This window comes from Mobula birostris, chromosome 16, assembly GCF_030028105.1.
Source record: "Mobula birostris isolate sMobBir1 chromosome 16, sMobBir1.hap1, whole genome shotgun sequence".
Taxonomy (NCBI): Eukaryota; Metazoa; Chordata; class Chondrichthyes; order Myliobatiformes; family Myliobatidae; genus Mobula; species Mobula birostris.
Genome location: NC_092385.1, coordinates 71,921,354 through 71,942,716, shown reverse-complemented (window position 1 = coordinate 71,942,716; position 21,363 = coordinate 71,921,354). Strand labels below are relative to the sequence as shown.

The 21,363-nt window shown below is 44.8% G+C and overlaps 1 protein-coding gene across 1 annotated transcript in view; it reads right to left on the bottom strand.

Annotated features, from left to right (window-relative positions):
- Positions 1-5,968: 5,968 nt before the first annotated feature.
- LOC140210884 (guanine nucleotide-binding protein G(t) subunit alpha-1) overlaps positions 5,969-21,363 on the bottom strand; it is a 104,648-nt gene continuing 89,253 nt past the window's right edge. The window contains exons 7-8 of the mRNA XM_072280140.1: positions 15,241-15,394; positions 5,969-6,159 (exon numbers count right to left, since the gene is read on the bottom strand). Of these exons, the coding sequence (XP_072136241.1) occupies positions 5,969-6,159; positions 15,241-15,394 (345 nt within the window). The remainder of the gene's footprint in view (positions 6,160-15,240; positions 15,395-21,363) is intronic.

The window sequence follows — 21,363 nt, the reverse complement described above, 5'->3', positions numbered from 1 at the left end:
AATGGCTTCTTGATCCTTTAAGTTGACTTAGGATGCAATTTAACCATACGATTGGTAATATACACCTGGTGTCACTTTATTAGGTACCCCCTGTAATTAATAAAGAAGCCACTGTGTGTATAATCATGGTCTTCTGCTGCTGTAGCCCATCCATTTCAAGGTTCAACATTTTCTCTATTCAGAGATTCTCTTCTGCACACCGCTGTTTCAATGCGTGGTTATTTGAGTTACTGTCACTTTCCCGTCAGCTTGAACCTGTCTGGCTGTCCTCATCTGACCTCTCTCATTAAAAAGGCATTTTCACCCACAAAACTGCCATTCACTTGATTTTTTTTTGATTTTCACATAGTTCTGTGTTAACTGTAGAACCTGTTGTGCATGAAAGTCCCAGGAGATCAGTAGTTTTTGTGATACTCAAACCACCCCATCTTGAGTTGCTGCCACATGAATGGCTGATTAGATATTTCCATCAACCAGCAGATATGCCTAATAATGTGGTCACAGAATGTAAGCAAATATTTTAAAATGTTTGCAGGACCAAGGGTTAAAAATGGATAACTCTCTTAAAGGCCAGTAAAACTGTAATGTGCTGATATTTATGAATTAGAGAGACACGTACATTTCCATTAATTGTAAATTCTAAAGGATTTTCTGGGTTGGTAAAAAATATTATCCATTCCTAAACACCCTCAGCTAAGTGGTGTGTTGGGTTATGTTTTTTTTAGATGGCAGCAACTTACTGCCTGTTGGCAAACCAGGAAAGGATACAAACTTTCCTTTCCTGGTGGGCACTGCTGAATTAGATGAGTAAGTTAACAATAATCCGTGGTCAAACCTTTTATTCCAGATTGATTTAATTATTTGACTTTGAGCTTCTCTGCTGTTAGGCTGAGTTCTGATCCCTTCATACCAGTAATCCTGGTTTCTGAATGCAAAGTCCAGCAGTTCAACCACTATACTACCATAAAAAGCACATCCTGTCTCACATCCTTTAGTGACTTTTTTTAAAATGTCAGCCTCTAGCATTCCTGGGGTAAATATTGAACTGGGCATAAGATTTTCAGAGCCACAAATGTGTGGATATCTCTTTCAGTTATGTGCTGTGCGCAGACAAGAACTGACAAAACTGCCCCAGTGATGTTGGAGTAGCCGGTATGCTTTAAATGGTCATGGTTACACGATTCACTGTTCCCCCTAACAAATACAGCACGTCTATACTTAGAGCCAATTTTTCCACCACTGGTCTGAACATCCTGTGTAAATCATGCTAGTGAGAAATTCACTTCCTCTTGAAGCAGCAATCAAAGCTGCGTATTTGACTGCAGGTGAATTCCTCTTTAAAAGTAAGTCAGCAGAAGATTCAGTTAGGAATTTTTTATCCCACAATTGCGTACCAACTGGGCTCATTTAAAAAATACCTCTGCTGAAAACCGTAACAAATAAGCCTTAAAAATGTGCTTCTTTTATTTATTGAGCGATTCATCATGGTGTAGGCCTTTCTGGTCCCTTGAGCCATGCTGTCCAGCTACTTCTAGTTTACCCCTAGTTCTAGTTTACTTCTGGTCAGGGAACATGTCGTGTCCTTTTCAGGGCGGTTAGTCCACCTTTGGTCCCCACCTGGCACTCAGCTCTCACCTGTGGCTCCTCGTAGCTGTTTGCATGCGACAGCAGCCACATCCCGGGCAACGGCTTCGACAAGCCGGCTAAACCAGGTGAGGGTAGCTGACGGGTCTCAAACCCTCGGTGTCTATCCCAGCATGTGAAGACAGACTCTGGCGGATTGAGCGGACGAGACCAGCGGAAGGTCCAACGGTCAAGAAGGCGGTCTCTGCAAGCGTCATGGAACGTGTAGAGCAGGACAAGACACAGAAGACGTCCTGGTCATCCACTGCGCCTAGTCCCATCTCCAGCCACCTCGACTCTGTCTTGCCACTGGATCCAGATGGGAATTGGGAAGAGAGAGTGAGGCTGACACTGCGCAACTCTCCCTCACTTAAATCCAAATCACGCGCTAGTCCGGACACCATCATAACGATGTCGAGGGCCTCATCGACGTCAACGATGGACAAACAACAGTTTAACCCTAGCCTAGGCACAACTTACAATGACCAATTGACTTACTAACTGGTACATCTTTGGACTGTGGGAGGAACTGGAGCACCCAGAGGAAACCCATGTGTATACTAGAAGGACATACAAACTTGCTACAGAGGACACTGGAACTGAACTCTGAATTTCAATGCCTGAGCTGTAATGGCAACATGCTAATTGCTATGCTTACCATGGCAACAAATCAATGGTCATATCAATTAGTTCTAAGCTTGTGATGGAGAGATTCAACCATTTGATCAGAATCTCTGTCATAACTGTGTAGAGTCTAAAACCCATGTGATTAGTTTTGTGAACATAAAGAGATGTCCTTCACCAATAGTCAGGGTAAAGTATTAAGTGTGTGTCAGTGTTTGCTAATTTCTCTACACAAACTGTAGCTCAAACACATTATGTATGGAAACCATCCTTGTTCCACCTCAATGCACTGTGAAATTATTTGGACAGTATGCAAGACAAGATTTCCACTGTACGTCTGTACGTGGGACAATGGGCACCAGGCACCATGATAGTGTAGCAATTTGTACTATGCTATTGCAGCCCAGGGTGTCGGAGTTCAGAGTTCAGAGTTCAGTTTCTGTTTCCTCTCACAGTCCAAAGTCCAGCTAGGTTAATTGGTCATTGTAAATTGCTCTGTGATTTCGTTCGGATTAAATCGGGGTTGTCCGGGGTTGCCGGGTGACGTGGCTCTGAGGGCCTATTCAGTGCTGTATCTCTAAATAAATAATATAAAAACAAAGTAAAATAACAAACCATTTTCAGTTTTGAGTGGGTATTATCTGTCAATTTGAATGATTGTTTCACAGTTTTGTTTTTTTTTTGCTGGGCTTTTATTGAATTTACACAAAATCTTTTTCATTATTCGACTGGAAGCCATTTTACTTGCAACTACTCACAAGACTAGACTAGACTGAGCTGTACGTATTGAATCTTGTGAGAGGATCCTCTCGTTTTCCTGTCTACAGCAAGATATGAAAACGCTCATGTGCTCTCGGTCGTCCTCTACAGATCATTCAGATTCACTACAATAACTGAACCCTTCTAGTGAGAACTCCCTCAGAAGGTGTTTTGATGCATCACAATATTGATTAAGCTAGATTTCTTAGAAGTACAACCTCTACAGTTGTCACATTTTATTCCAATACTGTCTTCTCTAAATGTGTTCTCCGCAGGCCTCATATTGTGGGTTGAGTCATACCCATTGTATTGCAGCGATGAGATTAATAGTCTACCAAAACATGAACTAATCTGTGTATTTCATTAGTTACCTATTTTGTTAGTACTTATTAATGGAAAAATTGCTACATTTTAAAGCCAATTCAAACAATTGGAAGACCAAGAGAAAAAATCAATCCAAATCTTTGGTAGGCATTTTTTCCTCTGGTATTTCAGGAATTAAATATTGATTGATAGTTCTGCTTTAGTGTAGGATGATAACTAGCTGGGTGGGTAGTATTATTGTGTGAGTGTCAAATTGTCCCTTAGATCAAGCACCACACATAAAAATTGCTGGTGAACGCAGCAGGCCAGGCAGCATCTATAAGAAGAGGGACTGTACCTCTTCCTATAGATGCTGCCTGGCCTGCTGCATTCACCAGCAATTATTATGTGCGTTGTTTGAAATTCCAGCATCTGCAGATTTCCTCGTGTTTGTCCCTTAGATAGACAGTTGCTGCTTATGCCCACGTGGTAATCGGTGCTGATGATAGTTTATTGGCTGGCATATTTTTTGTAAATTAAGTTGCCAAACCCTTGGATTCATTTGCTGTGACATCGATGAGCCGTTTTCTTGCAGTAACATAGAATTCCTGAGAGGAATAGAAAAACAAATTGTAAGACAATTGGCTAATAATCTGAGGCCCTTCATTTGCTGGGGTCAACCATGGATGTTGTGTCTCTGCTGCCTAGGGTAGACACAAACCAGGCAGTATGATATGTAGAGCAAGCTGCAGCGGGCTCCCCCTCTCTACCCCACAGCCGATGAATCCAAACAGCAGACACCCATACAGTTTGCTATCAGCCGCATTGCAGGAGGTGCCAGTCAGCGTTGAACTCAGCATAGGACTGCCTCAGGGACTCCAGCTCCGGATTTTTCCTTGGGGTTTATTCCCGAAGCCTTTCCCATGAGGGGTATAGCTACAAGGCAGCGGAGGTTTGAGATCAGAGTTTCCTTCTCCTAGGTGAGCTTCCAACCATGGCTAACAAGGCCCACAGTAATAACTTGCATCAAAGAAGTGTCTTTAATATGATGTATCTCATAACCATTGGCAAACAAAATTTAGAAATAAGTCACTTGCTGGTGTATTAGGACGGGTGAAATAAAGTCAGGGAGGCAAGTTTTAAGGAAGTCCTTATAAGATAGAGTATAGGTGGGTTAAATGCAAGCAGGCTGTTTCCACTGAGATTAGGAGAGATTACGACTACAGATCAGGGGTTAAGGGTAAAAGGTGACATGTTTAAGGGAACATGAGGGGGAGCTTCTTCACTCAGAGGATAGTGAGAGTGTGGAATTGGCTACCAATAGAAGTGGGGGATGTGGGTTTCATTGCGACATTTAAGAGTAACTTGGATAGGTACATGGATAGGAGGGGTATGGAGAACTATGGTCCGTATGCAGGTCGAAGAGACCTGGCATAGTAATGGTTCAGCATGGACTAGATGGGCCAAAGGGCCTCTGTACCACAGAGTTCTATGACTCTATAACTCTAAAAGGAGTCATAGAGTAGTGAGGGGAAGTGAAATTTAAAAAGAGGATTTTGTTCAGCACTGTCCTTGAGGATGAAAGTACAGTCCCCAAATATGGTTGGCAAGTTTGCAGGCGACACAAAGGTTGGTGGTGTTGTAGATAGTGTAGAGGATTGTCGAAGACTGCAGAGAGACATTGATAGGATGCAGAAGTGGGCTGAGAAATGGCAGATGGAGTTCAACCCGGAGAAGTGTGAGGTGGTACACTTTGGAAGGACAAACTCCAAAGCAGAGTACAAAGTAAATGGCAGGATACTTGGTAGAGTGGAGGAGCAGAGGGGTCTGGGGGTACCTGTCCACAGATCCCTGAAAGTTGCCTCACAGGTAGATAGGGTAGTTGAGAAAGCTTATCGGGTATTAGCTTTCATAAGTCAAAGGATAGAGTTTAAGAGTCGCGATGTAATGATGCAGCTCTATAAAACTCTGGTTAGGCCACACTTGGAGTACTGTGTTCAGTTCTGGTCACCTCACTATAGGAAGGATGTGGAAGCATTGGAAAGGGTACAGAGGAGATTTACTAGGATGCTGCCTGGTTTAGAGAGTATGCATTATGATCAGAGATTAAGGGAGCTAGGGCTTTACTCTTTGGAGAGAAGGAGGATGAGAGGAGACATGATAGAGGTGTACAAGATAATAAGAGGAATAGATAGAGTGGATAGCCAGCACCTCTTCCCCAGGGCACCACTGCTCAATACAAGGGGACATGGCTTTAAGGTAAGGGGTGGGAAGTTCAAGGGGGATATTAGAGGAAGGTTTTTTACTCAGAGAGTGGTTGGTGCGTGGAATGCACTGCCTGAGTCAGTGGTGGAGGCAGATACACTAGTGAAGTTTAAGAGACTACTAGACAGGTATATGGAGGAATTTAAGGTGGGGGGTTATATGGGAGGCAGGGTTTGAGGGTTGGCACAACATTGTGGGCCGAAGGGCCTGTAATGTGCTGTACTATTCTATGTTCTATAGTGTGTGAACTCGAAGTTGTGTGTGAGTGTGTGAGTTCAATTATCAGGAGTGATACAGTGAAAGGAACAATACCATATATTTGAAAATAGGGATGAGTGCTTAAAAGTTGACTATTATTCAGATCAGAAATATACCTTAGAGTATTTGAATGGGTTTAGAACAGACCACAATCTTTCAAGTTCTCCTTGATGATGATGTCCGTCACTGCATCAAACACAAACTTGACGTTCTCTGTGTCTGTGGCACAGGTCATATGAGAATAGATCTCCTTCACATCTCTCCTCATGTTTAATTCCAGGAACTGGACTTTAATGTAGTTTCCGGCATCTTCCATTGAGTTGTTGCCTGTAAGAGATGGAAAAGAACCCAATGAGATTCAACATTTGGAAAATGTCCCTTAGTTTGCTTGGACATCATCACCCATTCTGTCTGACTATGCAGAGTCTGGGATTTGAGTCCGATGGCAGGTAATCCTTACCACAAACGTACAGCATGCTTAAAGCACATGCTGTCTTCACAAATGCTGTGAGTCAGTGAGGGTTTCAATTGATTTCTGTTCATTGCAAAGTTGTTCCTTAAGGTCATTATAGCTGGTGAGTAGGGGGTTAGTAGTGAGGATAAGCTCCCACTACCTATTAAATGGTCTCAATAACATTCATCTCAAGTAGCCTCTGACAACCAAGTCCAGCTCCTGGCCTTCATGTGTGGCTTAGATATTAAGCCCGGCAGAACTGTTTCTACTAACAGAAGAAGAGGCAAAAGTGGGTTACAGCCATCTTGAAACCAGCCGCTTTGGGCAAATGGGGCTCATTAGCCATGTTTGCAGCTCAGCTAGGAGAAGGAAAACTCTGATCTCAAACCTACGCTGTTTTGCGGCTATACCCACTCGTGGAGAAGGCTCTGGGAGTAAACTCAGGGGAAAAGTCCCTAAGGCAGTCCTGTGTTAAGTTCAAAACTGACTGAAAAATCCTACAGTGTCACTGGTGCCAAACTGTATCGGTCTCTGCCATTCCTTTGGATTTATCAGCTGCATGGAGAGGGGGAGCCTGTGGCTTGGGTAACAGCTTGCTCTCCATATCGTACTGCCCAGCCTTGTGAATCAACTATAACAACTAGGATGCAACATCTATGGTCAATCTTGACCAACAGGGGGCCATGGAGTTGTCAAGTAAACACAAGCGTTTGGATACACAAGAGACTTCAGAAGCTGGAAGCTGGAGCAACAAATGATCTGCTGGAAGAACTCAATAGATCAGGCAGTGTCTGTGGGAGGAAATGAACTGCTGACTATTAGAGTGCCTTTGGTAACTTCAAATCAGAATATAGATTGTGGATTAAATTTAAAATGCAGCTCTGAACCATAAGTTTCTAAAAGCCTTGAATCACAGACCAGACAATGCTGGTTAAAATTCACTTAGATATCTGTTGTGTGAGTGTGAATCAGGAGCTGTGAAGCCTGTGTGTAGTTTCAAAGAAAGCATTGTGGATGCATTGTACATATGGTATTGTCCTTTGAAGTTTAGCACATAAAATTTTAGGTAGCATTGGGCCAGACAGACCTTTCCACCAAAAGGATCTCAATATGATGCTTGCTGCATCTTGTTTTGTCAAATAAAGAGGATGTTTCTTATCTATCAGTACTTCTTTCAGGTGACTTTTTTTCACACAAGGCTGACAATTCGTGTTGAAATTGCATTGGTTCTGATGTGGAGCTTTGACCTAAAATGTGACAGTTTTTTTTCTTCCTGTAGATGCTGCTTGTCCTGTCAGTTTCCTCCATGACACATAAGGCTTCACCAGATTTCAACTCACCCTGATTCTGCCTTCCAAGCTCACTGTTATCCTGATCTTGGATGACTTTCACATTGTCCCAGTCTACCTTCAGTGTTTTCACTAATCCTTGTTTTCTGTCTAATCCTATATATTGTCTAAATTTAAATCTTTTTGTACGAGCCATGTAAAATGAAAGTGGGAGTCATGAAAAATCAAATTATTGAGTACAGGAGTTGAGTTGTTTTGTTAAAATTGTAGAAAATGTTGGTGAGGCCTAATTTGGAATATTGTGTCCAATTTTGGTCACCTATTTACAGGAAAGATGTAAATAGGACTGGAAGGCTGCAGAGAAAATTCACAAGGATGTTGCTGAGACTTGACACTCTAAGTTATAGGAAAAGGTTGACTAGGTTAGGACTTTAATCCCTAGAACGTAGAAGATCGCAGAGAGATTTGATAGAGGCAAGGTACAAAATTATTTGGGGTATAGATAGCGTAAACACAAGCAGGCTTTTTCCACTAAGGTTGGGTGACACTATAACTAGAGGTCATGGGTTAAGGGTGAAAAGTGAAATATTTATGGGGGACATGAGGAGGAACTTCTTTACTCAGAGGGTGGAGAGAGTGTAAAGTGAGCTGCCAGCACAAGCACATGGATGGAAGGGATCTGGAGGGCTATGGTCTGGGCAGATCAATGGGACTAGGCAGATTAATGGTTTGGCAAAGACCAGATGAGTCGAAGGGCCTGTTTCTGTTTTATAGTGTTCTATGACTCTATAGCACAATGAAATTCCCTCAGCTGACTGGAATAATGGAACAAAGGAAAATGCTGTGGATGTTCAAGAATAGTTGTTGCAGGATGTAACTGCAGAAGTTCCTCAAAAATGCAACCTAGACCCAAATATCTTAAAGGACTTTCTTTTCATTGGGAGATCAAGGGAGCAGGCAGCATTAACAGATAATTATATAATTATCATTCCAAATATCCTAAGTAATGTATCAGTCTTGCATGGAACAATAGCAGGCAATGACCTCGGCCGACAGGACTTCGAATGTCCTGGGAATGGTATGGAGGCACCAATACACAGGATCGGCAAAAGCCGCAGAGGGTTGTAAACTTAGCCAACTCCATCATGGTCACTAGCCTCCCCACAACTGAGGACATCTTCAAGAGACAATGCTTCAAGAAGGCAGCATCCATCATTAAGGACCCCCATCATCCACAACGTTGCCTCTTCTCATTGCTCCCATCAAAGAGGAGCTGCAGGAACCTGAAGACACACACACAGAACATTTTAGGACGCACACTCTATGTTCTAGGAACAGGGGCTTTCCCTTCATCATCAGACTTCTAAGTGGTCCATGAACCTATGAACACTACCTCAGTTGTTTTGATTCTATTTCATATCATAATTTCATCGTAATTTATAAAAAGTTATGGTATTTTTTTATGTACTGCTACCACAAAAGACAACAAATTTCACACCATATGTCTGATAATAAAACTGAATCTGATTCTGATCAACCACTGTTCAGGAACATAACTGGGCTGAACTATGAAACAAAATTCTGGAAGAACTCGTAAACACAAAATAATCTGCAGATGCTGTGATCAAAGCAACACTTTCAGTATGTTGGCTGAACTCAGCAGGTCAGGCAGCATCAGTCAGAAACGATGAGCCAACGTTTCGGGCCGGAACCCTTCGTCAGGACTGAAGAATGAAAGATGGGGAAGGATTTGAAGAATGCTTGTAGCGTCAGTTGAAAGACCAGTAATTTGAAAGACAAAGGGGTGGGGGAGGGGAAGCATTGACGTCATAGCCCTGAAAACAATGGGTGGTAGGAGAAAGAGGCGGAACCATGAGGGAGCTGGGGGAGGGGGTAGAGTGAAATAGGGATAGAGGAAGGGAGGGGGAGGGAATTACTAGAAGTTGGAGAATTCTATGTTCGTACCAAGGGGTTGGAGACCACCTAGACGGTATATGAGGTGTTGCTCCTCTAACCTGAGTTTAGCCTCATTATGGCAGTAGAGGAGGCCATGTATGGACATATCTGAATGGGAATGGGAGTTGAAGTGGGTGGCTGCCGGGAGATCCTGCCTGTTGTAGCGGATGGAGTGGAGGTGCTTGATGAAGCGGTCCCTCAATCTGCGTCGGGTTTCACCGATGTAGAGGAGGCCGCACCGGGAGCACCGGATGCAATAGATGACCCCAACAGACCCACAAGTGAAGTGTTGCCTCACCTGGAAGGACTGTTTGGGGCCCTGAATGGTTGCAAGAGTTGAGGTGTAGGGACAGGTGTAGCACTTACGCTTACAGGGATAAGTGCCGGGTGGGAGATCAGTGGGGATGGGCATGTGGATAAGGGAGTTGCAGAGGGACCGATCCCTGGGGAAAGCGGAGAGGGAAAGATGTGCTTAGTGGTGGGGTCCTGTTGAAGGTGGCGGAAGTTGCGGAGGATAATGTGCTGGATCCGGAGGCTGGTGGGGTGGCAGGTGAGGACAAGGGGAACTCTGTCCCTGTTGTGGTGGCGGGAGGATGGGGTGAGGGCCGAAGTGCAGGAAATGGAGGAGATGCGGGTGAGGGCATCATTAATGACAGCAGAAGGGAAACCACGATCCTTAAAGAAAGAGGACACTTGGGATGTCCTGGAACGGAAAATCTCATCCTCGGAGCAGATGCGGCGGAGACGGAGGAACTGGGAATAAGGAATGGCATTTTTGCATGTGGCGGGGTGGGAAGAGGTATAGTGGAGGTAGTTATGAGAGTCAATGGGCTTGTAGAAGATGCCAGTGGACAGTCTGTCTCCAGAGATGGAGACCGAGACATCGAGAAAGGGGAGAGAAGTGTCTGAGATAGACCAAGTGAATTTGAGGGCTGGGTGGAAGTTTGAAGTAAAGTCGATGAATTGACGAGCTCAGCATGGGTGCAGGAAGCAGCACCAATGTAGTCATCAATGTAGCGAAGGAAAAGTTGGGGAGCAGTACCAGAATAGGTTTGGAGCACAGACTGTTCCACATAACCAATGAAGAGGCAGGTGTAGCTGGGTCCCATGTGAGTTCCCATAGCTACACCCTTAGTCTGAAGAAAGTGGGAAGAGCCAAAAGAGAAGTTATTAAGTGTGAGAACCAGTTCCGCCAACCGGAGGAGGGTAGTGGTGGTGGGGAACTGGTGAGGTCTATTATCCATGAAGTAGCGGGGGGCTTTGAGGCCTTCTTGATGGGGAATGGAGGTGTATAAGGATTGGATATCCATAGTGAAAATGAAGCGGTTGGGACCGGGGGATTGGAAGTTATTGAAGAGGTGGAGAGCATGGGATGTATCACGGATGTAGGTGGGGAGGGACTGAACAATGGGTGATAAAATGGAGTCCAGTTAGGCAGATACAAGTTCGGTGGGACAGGAGCAGGCAGAAACTATGGGTCTGCCGGGGCAGTCAGGCTTGTGTATCTTTGGGAGGAGGTAAAACCGAGCAGTACGGGGTGTGGGAATAATGAGTTTAGCGGCTGAGGATGGAAGGTTTCCGGAGTTGATAAGGGCGGTGATGGTGTGGGAGACCATGGTTTGATGTTTTTTGGTGGGGTAAGTAAGAGGAGGTGTCAGAGAGCTGCCGTTTGGCCTCAGTGAGGTAGAGGTCCGTCCGCCAGACTACTACGGCACCACCTTTGTCAGCGGGTTTGATGGTGAGGTTGGGATTAGTGCGGAGAGAGTGGAGGGCAGTGCGTTCAGAGGGAGTGAGGTTGGAACAGAAGAGAGGAGTGGTGAAGTTGAGACGGTTGATGTCTCGGCGACAGTTGGAGGTGAAGAGATCGAGTGCAGGTAGAAGGCCCGGGTGGGGTGTCCAGGAGGAGGAGGAGGGTCGAAGACAGGAAAAGGGGTCATCTGTAGCGGGAGGGGAATCCTTGCCAAAGAAGCAGGCTCGGAGACGTAGGCGACGGGAGAAGAGTTCAGTGTCATGGCGGGCACGGAACTCACTGAGTTGTGGACGGAGGGGGTCAAAAGTGAGGCCCTTGCTAAGGACAGAACGTTCTGCCTCAGGGAGGGGAAGGTCAGAGGGGATGGTGAAGACACGGCAAGGGTTGGGGCTGGGGTCGGAGGATGGTGAAGAGTGGGAGGTATCAGGAGGGGAAGGGGGGTTGGGATGTTCAGGGAGAGCGGGGTTAGGGGAGGAGGAGGAATCAGAGAAATGGAAGGGCAATGAGGGGTAGAAGGAAGTTTGGGAGTTGCTGGGTGGAAAGGGGGTAGTGGGGGAATAAGGTGGACGGTGGGACCCAGCGGCAGTAGGAGCGGTTCCGGTTTGGAGATTGTCGGGATCTCGGTCCGAGCTGGATTCGGAGCTGGGGGTTGCAGAGCCTGTAGCCTGCAGGGCCTCAGAACTGAGGTCGGAGTTGGAGACGAGGGAGTCCATGGCTCTGGAAGAACTCAATGGGTCAAGCAGCATTTGTGGAGGCAAGAAGATGGTCAATATTTTGGACCAAAACTTGGCAGCAGGGCTCACTCCTGATGCAGGGTCTGAAGCCAAAACATCAACAATCCCACTGCCTCCATGAGATGGCGCTGGTGAACTTTGGTGACATTTTGTGGGCAGCTAACAAAACTTCTAAGTATTCTACAAAATATACTTTTTCTGGACTATAATCACTGCAATCCGCAGCCTGTAATTTCTCTTTGGGAGATGTGCTTTTGAAACGATCTGGTGTTTTGCAGTTGGCTGAAGGATACGGTGAATCGGAGGCATGAGAATGTAGGTGTGGCTGTGTCGGCCATTACTGGAGTGGACTTCGAGCTGAATTGGAGAGGTGGGGTATGGACTCAAGACTGAAAAAGAACTGAGGCTCAGTTGATTTAAGCACCAGGCCAGTTTAAAGAGATTAAGGCATTGAGGCCCTGGAGGTGTTCAGTTCACAACTCTGTGTCAGCTAGGATCCCCTACCTGAGCCTATATCTGAGATGCCTCCATCCCTTCTCATTACTGCCATCAGGTGCGAGGGGTCTAGTAGTCTTGACTGGCTGCACTTGCCTGAGCGCACACTGTCTCTGTGACTGTATACTCCCTTTTGGGGACTGCCATTTATGCTCTGTGTATTACTTGTTTACTTTTTTGTTTGCACAATTTTTGTTCTTTTTCACACATTGGATGTTTGACTGTCTTTGTTGCGTGGGCTTTATTGGTGGGTTCCATTGTTTCTTTGTTTTGTAGCTGCCTGCAAGAAGACGAATCTCAAGTTTGTATATGGTATACATACTTTGATAATAAATGTACTTTGAACTTGCTGCTTCACCTGTTGAGTCTCTCCAGCACTCCAGATACCAGCAACAACAATCCCTTCTGTATGCATAGCCGGACTGGCCACAGATATGTCTTGGCTGCCTGCAGATCAGAGACTGTGCATCCTGCAGAAAGTGGCTTGTGTTGTGCTCTCCAAAGTTTCTCCACTTCATAAAGGGTTTGTGGTATCAGTTCAGAGTTGAGGTAAGTGAAGTTATTCACACTAATTCAGGAACCTGATGTTTGAGGGGCATTAACTGTTCCTGAACCTGGTGGTGTGGGACCTCACGCTCCCTGTACCTTCTCCCTGATGGCAACAGTAAGAAGCGAGTATGGCCTGGGTGGTGACAGAGCTTGATGATGGATGCTGCTTTCCTGTGGCAGTGATCCTTCTAAATGTGCTCAATGGCAGTGACTCTGATGGACTGGACTGTATCTGCCACTTTATGTAGGGTTTTCTATCCTGGGTATTGGTGTTTCCATACCAGGCTGTGATGAAACTAGTCAGGATACTCTGCACAGAGCATCTGTAGAAGTTTGTCAAAGCTTTAGGTGGCATGCACCAAAGATAACTCTTCTGCTCTTTATGAAATTGCACTGAGGCGTTTAGTGTGCAGCTGAGAGGGTGATGCAACATGTGCAAAGTGCTCCATTCAGAAGCTAGAACTGAGTGTTAGCCTCGATGCTGCACCCTTGCCTCTGGCGGGAGACTCCAACCCATTTGAATCTATTGACTCAGAGGTGAGTGGAGAATAGTTAGCACTTGAGTTCTTATAGACTGGAAATGTTTGATTGCTTTTTCCTGGCAGCTAAGAAAAATGTTTTAATTGTGGGCAAAGTATTATAATGATAGCAGGTTAAGTAAGAACACTTTACAATAAACCGGTTTAAATTGGTGCTGGGGAAGCAGAACGATGGCTTTCTGGCAGCAAACAAAACTATTAAGTACTTTATTAATCACACTTTTTCTTGGAAATGATCACTCAATAACCTGTAACTTCTCTTTCAGAATTGAGCCTTTGAACCACCTGTATGACCTGGCACTTTTCTGGTGTGAACTGAAGTCTGGAAGGTTCAGGATGGTTGTGGAGTGGTGCGTATCGGCAGAATGGAAGGGGTGAGTCCCAGGACTAAGAGCGGTAAATGAGCCAGTGTTTGGCCATTGCTGGATGGACTTGGAGGGGATTTGAAGTGGCAGAACTGAGTGGAAGAGCAGGGCCTGGGTCTGAGAGTGAAGAATGACCCACCCTTTGTCTGAGTTAAGTGCGAGGACTGATTGGAAAGGTCACTGAGGCAGTGGGGCTTGGGCCTGAGAGCATATTGAAGCAGCAGGCCTGGGTACGAGAGCAAGGAACGACCTGATGTTTGGCTGATTTCAGTGCTAGGCCAAGTTGAAAAGGTCAGGGTGTCAGAGCTGGAGGTGAGGGATGGACCGGTGCTCAGCTCACAAGTCAGTGAGGTTTACTTGTCTCTGTGCTGAACTGAGATTGTGGCCTGCAACTAACGAGCTCCTGGACTGGCTGCAGTGATGATTAACTTTGTGACTTGCAGTTCTGAATGTAATTTGCTTATTTTTATTGCTTGCATGATTTGTTTTTTTCTACCCATTGGGTGTTTGTGTTTTTAAAAATGTGTTCTATTGGGTTTCTTTCTTTTGTGGCTGCCTGTAAGAAGACAAATCTTAAGGTTATGCACAGTATACCTACTTTGATAATAAATTTACTTTGAACTTTTTGAACTTTGTTACTGCACAGTGATTGCCAAACCAATTTCAATTCATGCTTATGTTTGTACTCCCCATGACTGTGGTTTGTCTCTGGGTGTTAAGGTTTCCATGCACATCCTAAAAATGTATGAATTAGGGTTAGCTAGTTGTGGGCACGCGGTTTTGGTGCCAAAATTATAGAGGGGGGAGGGAACGTCGACTCAGACCATGAGAGGCCTGCGTCGGGCATTTTCGTGCCTTACAAGGTGCAGATTGGAAGTCTGTGTGGGGCGCCACTCCTCGCACAGACACTAGAGCAATGTGTGGTTAAGTGCCTTGCTCAAGGACACAAACATGCTGCCACAGCTGAGGCTTGAACTAGCGACCTTCAGATCACTAGATGAATGCCTTAACCGCTTGGCCACGTGCCCAACACAATCATAGAGACCGTAGCACAAACGTTGCTGATTTGATTTGACGCAAAATGACACCATTCACTCTATGTACATGTACTTGTAACAAGTGAAGCTAATCTTTACTCATGTGATAATTGAGCTGGACTTTGGTGAAGCTATCAGTGTGTATGTAGCTGGCTGTTTCATATTCATGGTTGACCCATCGGGGACCCACGCTATGAAAAGCGTGCTGTTACACGGGGAGGACAACATGTCGATACTGACCGTCATAATCTGGGAAACAGATGCTCAGATGGGTCTTCTTGATCTTTTCCTGAAACACGTCCTTCTTGTTGAGGAAGAGGACAATGGAGGTGGCGATGAAGTAGCGATGATTACAGATGCTGTTGAAGAGATGCAGACTCTCGTGCATACGGTTCTGTCATTGAGAGAGTCAAATTTATTAACAAAGTACATATACATACTACCATCAGATTCATTTATTTTTTCAGGCATTTACAAGAAAATAAAGAAATAAATAATTGATAAATAATAAATAATTATTTAATATATAAAATAATAAAATAATCAATCATTAATGTATCAATAATTGGAGTTGATGAAAGAATTTGAATGGAATTTTGTAACATTAGTTTCCCATCCAGTCAGGGATTCAATTACATTCTGAATTTGGTCTTTCCAACTACCTTGTACTTGGCCAACTGATATTCTTTCCACTCCAAACCTCACTGCGAACAAGTGATATTCCATAGATATGCCCATATATAATCATTAATTTCTTGGGGGAGAAATCTAGCAGAAAGGGATACCATTTACATCTACACACTCTAGGCAGGGATGACAAATCTATGGCATGCATGCCCAAGATGGCACGTACAAGAATTTTGCTGCACAGCAGATAGTGCTGTCCCTTGAACCCTGAAGCCCACTCATAATACAATGACAGAAAATGATTATCTTTACTGCCAAATGAAGCAGTGAGTGTATTTTCCAACCCAAGAGCAGTGAGATGTTTTCACAGGAAATGTCTCACGCCAACTTAGCGTCAGCTGAACAGTTGCGAAACACATGATGTTGGATAATATACAGACCTGGTATACACATCAGTACTTGGAGAGTGTCTGCATGTCCTCCCTGTGGAATGTATGGGTTTACTCCGGGTGCTCTGGTTTTCTCCCACAGTCCAAAGATGCACCAGGTACTTACTGGGTTAATTGGTCATTGTAAATTGTCCCGTGGTTAGAAACATAGAAACATAGAAAATAGGTGCAGGAGTAGGCCATTCAGTATGGTCATGGCTGATCATTCAACTCAGAACCCTGTACCAGCTCCCTCCATACCACCTGACCCCTTTAGCCACAAGGGCCATATCTAACTCCCTCTTAAATATAGCCAGTGAACTGGCCTCAACTGTTTCCTGTGGCAGAGAATTCCACAGATTCACCACTCTTTGTGTGAAGAAGTTTTTCCTAATCTCGGTCCTAAAAGGCTTCCCCTTTATCCTCAAACTGTGACCCCTTGTTCTGGACTTCCCCAACATCGGGAACAATCTTCCTGCATCTAGCCTGTCCAATCCCTTTAGGATTTTATATGTTTCAATCAGATCCCCCCTCAATCTTCTAAATTCCAACGAGTATAAGCCTAGTTCATCCAGTCTTTCATCATATGAAAGTCCTGCCATCCCAGGAATCAATCTGGTAAACCTTCTTTGTACTCCCTCTATGGCAAGAATGTCTTTCCTCAGATTAGGGGACCAAAACTGCACACAATACTCCAGGTGTGGTCTCACCAAGGCCTTGTACAACTGCAGTAGTACCTCCCTGTTCCTGTACTCGAATCCTCTTGCTATAAATGCCAGCATACCATTCGCCTTTTTCATCACCTGCTGTACCTGCATGCCCACTTTCAATGACTGGTGTATAATGACACCCAGGTCTCGTTGCACCTCCCCTTTTCCTGATTGGCCACCATTCAGATAATAATCTGTTTTCCTGTTTTTGCCACCAAAGTGGATAACTTCACATTTATCCACATTAAATTGCATCTGCCATGAATTTGCCCACTCACCTAACCTATCCAAGTCACCCTGCATCCTCTTAGCATCCTCCTCACAGCTAACACTGCCGCCCAGCTTCGTGTCATCCGCAAACTTGGAGATGCTGCATTTAATTCCCTCATCCAAGTCATTAATATATATTGTAAACAACTGGGGTCCCAGCACTGAGCCTTGCGGTACCCCACTAGTTAATCGGGGCCTGCTGAACAGCACAGCTTGAAGGGCTGGAACGGCCTGTTTGCTCTGTATTCAAATAAATATATTCCCTTCATATTCCATCATTCCCTTATGCAACAGTGGTAATTAACCAATCAATCCACATGTCTTTGAGACATGAGAAGGAAATGGAGCTCCCAGAGGAATGTTACGCAGTTGCAGAGAGTATGTACAAAATCTAATCAGACAGCACCTGATCTCTGGGTGGCAAGGCAGCGTTTTTAACAGTTGTGTCACTATATAACCCAAATCAGTGTGAAATCAGGAAACTCGTCTTGACAAACAGGGTTCTGGAAACTGGAAAACTTTCCCCAGATGTGTACAAGTGGTGAGTAGACTGTTGGAGCCAGCAAGAGAGTGTGAGTAAGTTTTAGCTTGTGAAGGGCATCAGGGGTTGTGGAGTAAGGACAAGCAATGATACATCTTGCCAATTGCACAGCCTCCTCCTGTTATTGGTTTGTTTACTGAGACGCCGCGCGGAGCACACACTTCTGGCCCTTCGAGCCGCACCTCCCAGCAACCCCCAGTTTATCCCTAGCCTAATCACAGGACAAATTTTCAATGAGCAATTAACCACTAACTGGAACGTCTTTGGACTGTGGAAGGAAACTGGAGCACCCGGAAGAAATACACCATTTTTCTCTTGACTGGCTGATATCTACTGGATCAAGTAGCTTTGTAATTGAACCTTAACAGTCCTGGGAGTACCTGAACTGCTCCTCACACATGCACACCTTCTAACTGTGCTCCCAGTGGATGGACGAAGAATCAGGCCTCAATTATTTTGATCCGAGGTCATAAAATCAAGTGTTGGTTCTCCTTAAAGCAGCCACCTCTCAACATTTTAACCCTAATGGGCTGCAGATCAAGATTGCTTCTTGTTTTTTTGTATTGTATTGTTGAATTAACTGTCTTTTGTACCTTTTGATTTGCACAATAGCATAAGCAAGGGATATAATGATGGAGGAAGGAGGGATTAGTTATCAAAGATCAGAATAATAGCTCAGCAAAGGTTAGATGGGCTGAATGGCTCGTTTATCTGCTCTATGACTCTATAATCAGCTCCTCCTGAGTTTTGCTGCATGAAATTTGCTCACCGCAGCCTTTGTCTGCTGGTCAATTGATTTATGGCCTCCAATTACTTGTTTCTTTAGTTATCTTCTCTTTAAAAGCAATGGTAACTGGTGTTGATAATTAATCCAGTTCCTTAAGGTTGTTAAAGCCAGAAGGGGGAAGGGGAAAGGGGTAAAGGGGATAAACTCCCACTACCTATTAAATGCTTCTTATGACATTCGCCTCAAATAGTCTCTGACAGCCAAGTCCAGCTCCTCGCCTTCACGTGTGGCTTAGCTACTAAGCCCATTTCACGCAGTCACCACACTCTGCGTAAAAAAAACTTGCCCCTGACATCTCCTCTGTACCTACTTCCAAGCACCTTAAAACTGTCTCCTCTCGTGTTAGCCATTTCAGCCCTGGGAAAAGCCTCTGACTATCCACACGATCAATGCCTCTCATCATCTTATACACCTCCATCAGGTCACCTCTAATCTTCCATCACTCCAAAGAGACAAGGCCAAGTTCGCTTAATCTACTCTCATAAGGCATGCTCCCCAATCCATGCAACATCTGTGTAAATCTCCTTTGCACCCTTTCTACGGTTTCCACATCCTTCCTGTAATGAGGTGACCAGAACTGAGCACAGTACTCCAAGTGGGGACTGAGCAGGGTCCTATATAGCCGTAACATTACCTCTCGGCTCTTGAACTCAATCCCATGGTTGATGAAGGCCAATGCACCGTATGCTTTCTTAACCACACAGTCAACCTGCACAGCAGCTTTGAGTGTCCTATGGACTCGAACCCCAAGACCCCTCTGATCCTCCACACTGCCAAGAGTCTTACTATACAGTATTTCACCATCATATTTGACCTACCAAAATGAACCACCTCACACTTATCTGGGTTGAACTCCATCTGCCACTTTTCAGCCCAGTTTTGCATCCTATCGATGTCCCGCTGTAACCTTGGACAGCCCTCCACACTATCCACAACACCCCCATCCATTCTGTCATCAGAAAATTTACTAACCTATCCCTGCACTTCCTCATCCAGGTCATTTATAAAAATCATGAAGAGAAGGGCGTCCCAGAACAGGTCCCTGAGGCGTACCACTGGTCACCGACCTCCATGCAGAATAAGACCCGTCTACAACCACTCATTGACTTCTGTAAGGATGCTGTTCTTGAACTACAGTTCAGCATTCAACATCATAATTCCCTCCAGGCTCGACAAGAAGCTCAGAGACCTCGGCCTTGACCCTGCCTTGGGTAGCTGGATCCTAGACTTCGTGTCAGATCATCGGCAGGTGGTAAGAGTGGGCTCCCTCTCCTCTGCCCCTCAGACCCTCAGGGCTGTGTACTAAGCCCCCTCCTTTACTCTCTGTATACCCATGTCTGTGTTACCACTCACAGCTCCCATCTGCTAATTAAATTTGCTGATGATACTACATTGATTAGCCTAATCTCATATAACAATGAGGTGGTCTACAGGGAAGAAGTCATCGCCCTGACACAGTGGTGTCAAGAAAACAACCTCTCCCTCAATGTCGTAAAAACAAAGGAGCTGGTTGTGGACTACAGGAGGAATGGAGACAGGCTAACCCCCATCGACATCAATAGATACAGGGTTGAGAGGAACAGTTTTAAGTTCTTCAGTAACAGATCACCGAGGATTTCATGTGGTCTGTACATACCGTCTGTGTGGTGAAAAAGGCACAATAGCGCCTCTTTTACCTCAGACGGTTGAAGAAGTTTGGTATGGACCCCCAAATCCTAAGAACTTTCTACAGGGGCACAATTGAGAGCATCCTGACTGGCCGCATCACTGCCTGGGATGGGAACTGTACTTCTCTCAATCACTCTCTGCAGAGAGTGGTGCGGACAGCCCAGTGCATCTGTAGATGTGAACTTCCCATTATTCAGGGCATTGACAAAGACAGGTGTGTAAAAAGGGTCCAAAGGATCATTGGGGACCTGAGTCACCCCAACCACAAACAGTTCCAGCTGCTACCATCTGGGAAACGGTAACACAGCATAAAAGTCAATAGGCTTCAGGACAGCTTCTTCCATCAGGCCATCAGACTGATTAATTCATGCTGATACAACTGATTTCTATGTTATATTGACTATCCTGTTGTACATACTATTTATTATAAATTACCACAAATTGCACATTGCACATTTAGAAAGAGACATAACGTAAAGATTTTTACTCCTCATGTATATGAAGGACGTAAGTAAGAAAGTCAATTCAATTCAACCTCTCTCAGGACTCTGGGATGTAGTCTATCTGGTCGAGATGACTTATCCACCTTAAGATCTTTGAGTTTGCCTAGCACAGTCTCCTTTGTAATAGCAATGGCACTCACTCCTGCTCCCTGACACTCATGGACCTCTGGCACACTGCTAGTGTCTTCCACAGTGAAGAATGATGCAAGTTACCCATTCAGTTCACCTGCCATTTCTTTGCCCCCATTACTACCTCACCAGCTTCATTTTCCACTAGTCCAATATCAACTCTATCTTCCCCCCTTTTACTATTTATATAACTGAAAAAACTTCTGGTATCCTGCTTTATATCATTGGCTAGTCTGCCTTCATATCATAATTACCTTTCGTTGGATTTTAAAACTTTCCCAATCATCCAACTTCCTACTTACTTTTGCTATCTTATATGCCCTTTCCTTGGCTTTTATGCAGTCCTTAATGTCCTTTGAAAGCCACAGTTGCCTCCCCCCGCCACTTGAGAACTTCTTTTTCGGTGGGACATATCTATCCTGCGCCTGGTGAACTACTTCCAGAAATTTCAGCCATTTTTGCTCTGCTGTCATCCCCGCCAGTATCCTCCTCCAATCCACCTGGGCAAGCTCCCCTCTCATGCCTCTATAATTCCCTTTATTCCATTGTGATACTGATAAATCTGACTTGTGCTTCTCCCTCTCAAATTGCAGGATGAATACAATCATATTATGATCACTGTCTCCTAAGGGTTCCTTTACATTAAGTTCCCCAATAAGATCAGGGTTGTTACCTAACACTCAATCTTAGATAACCTTTC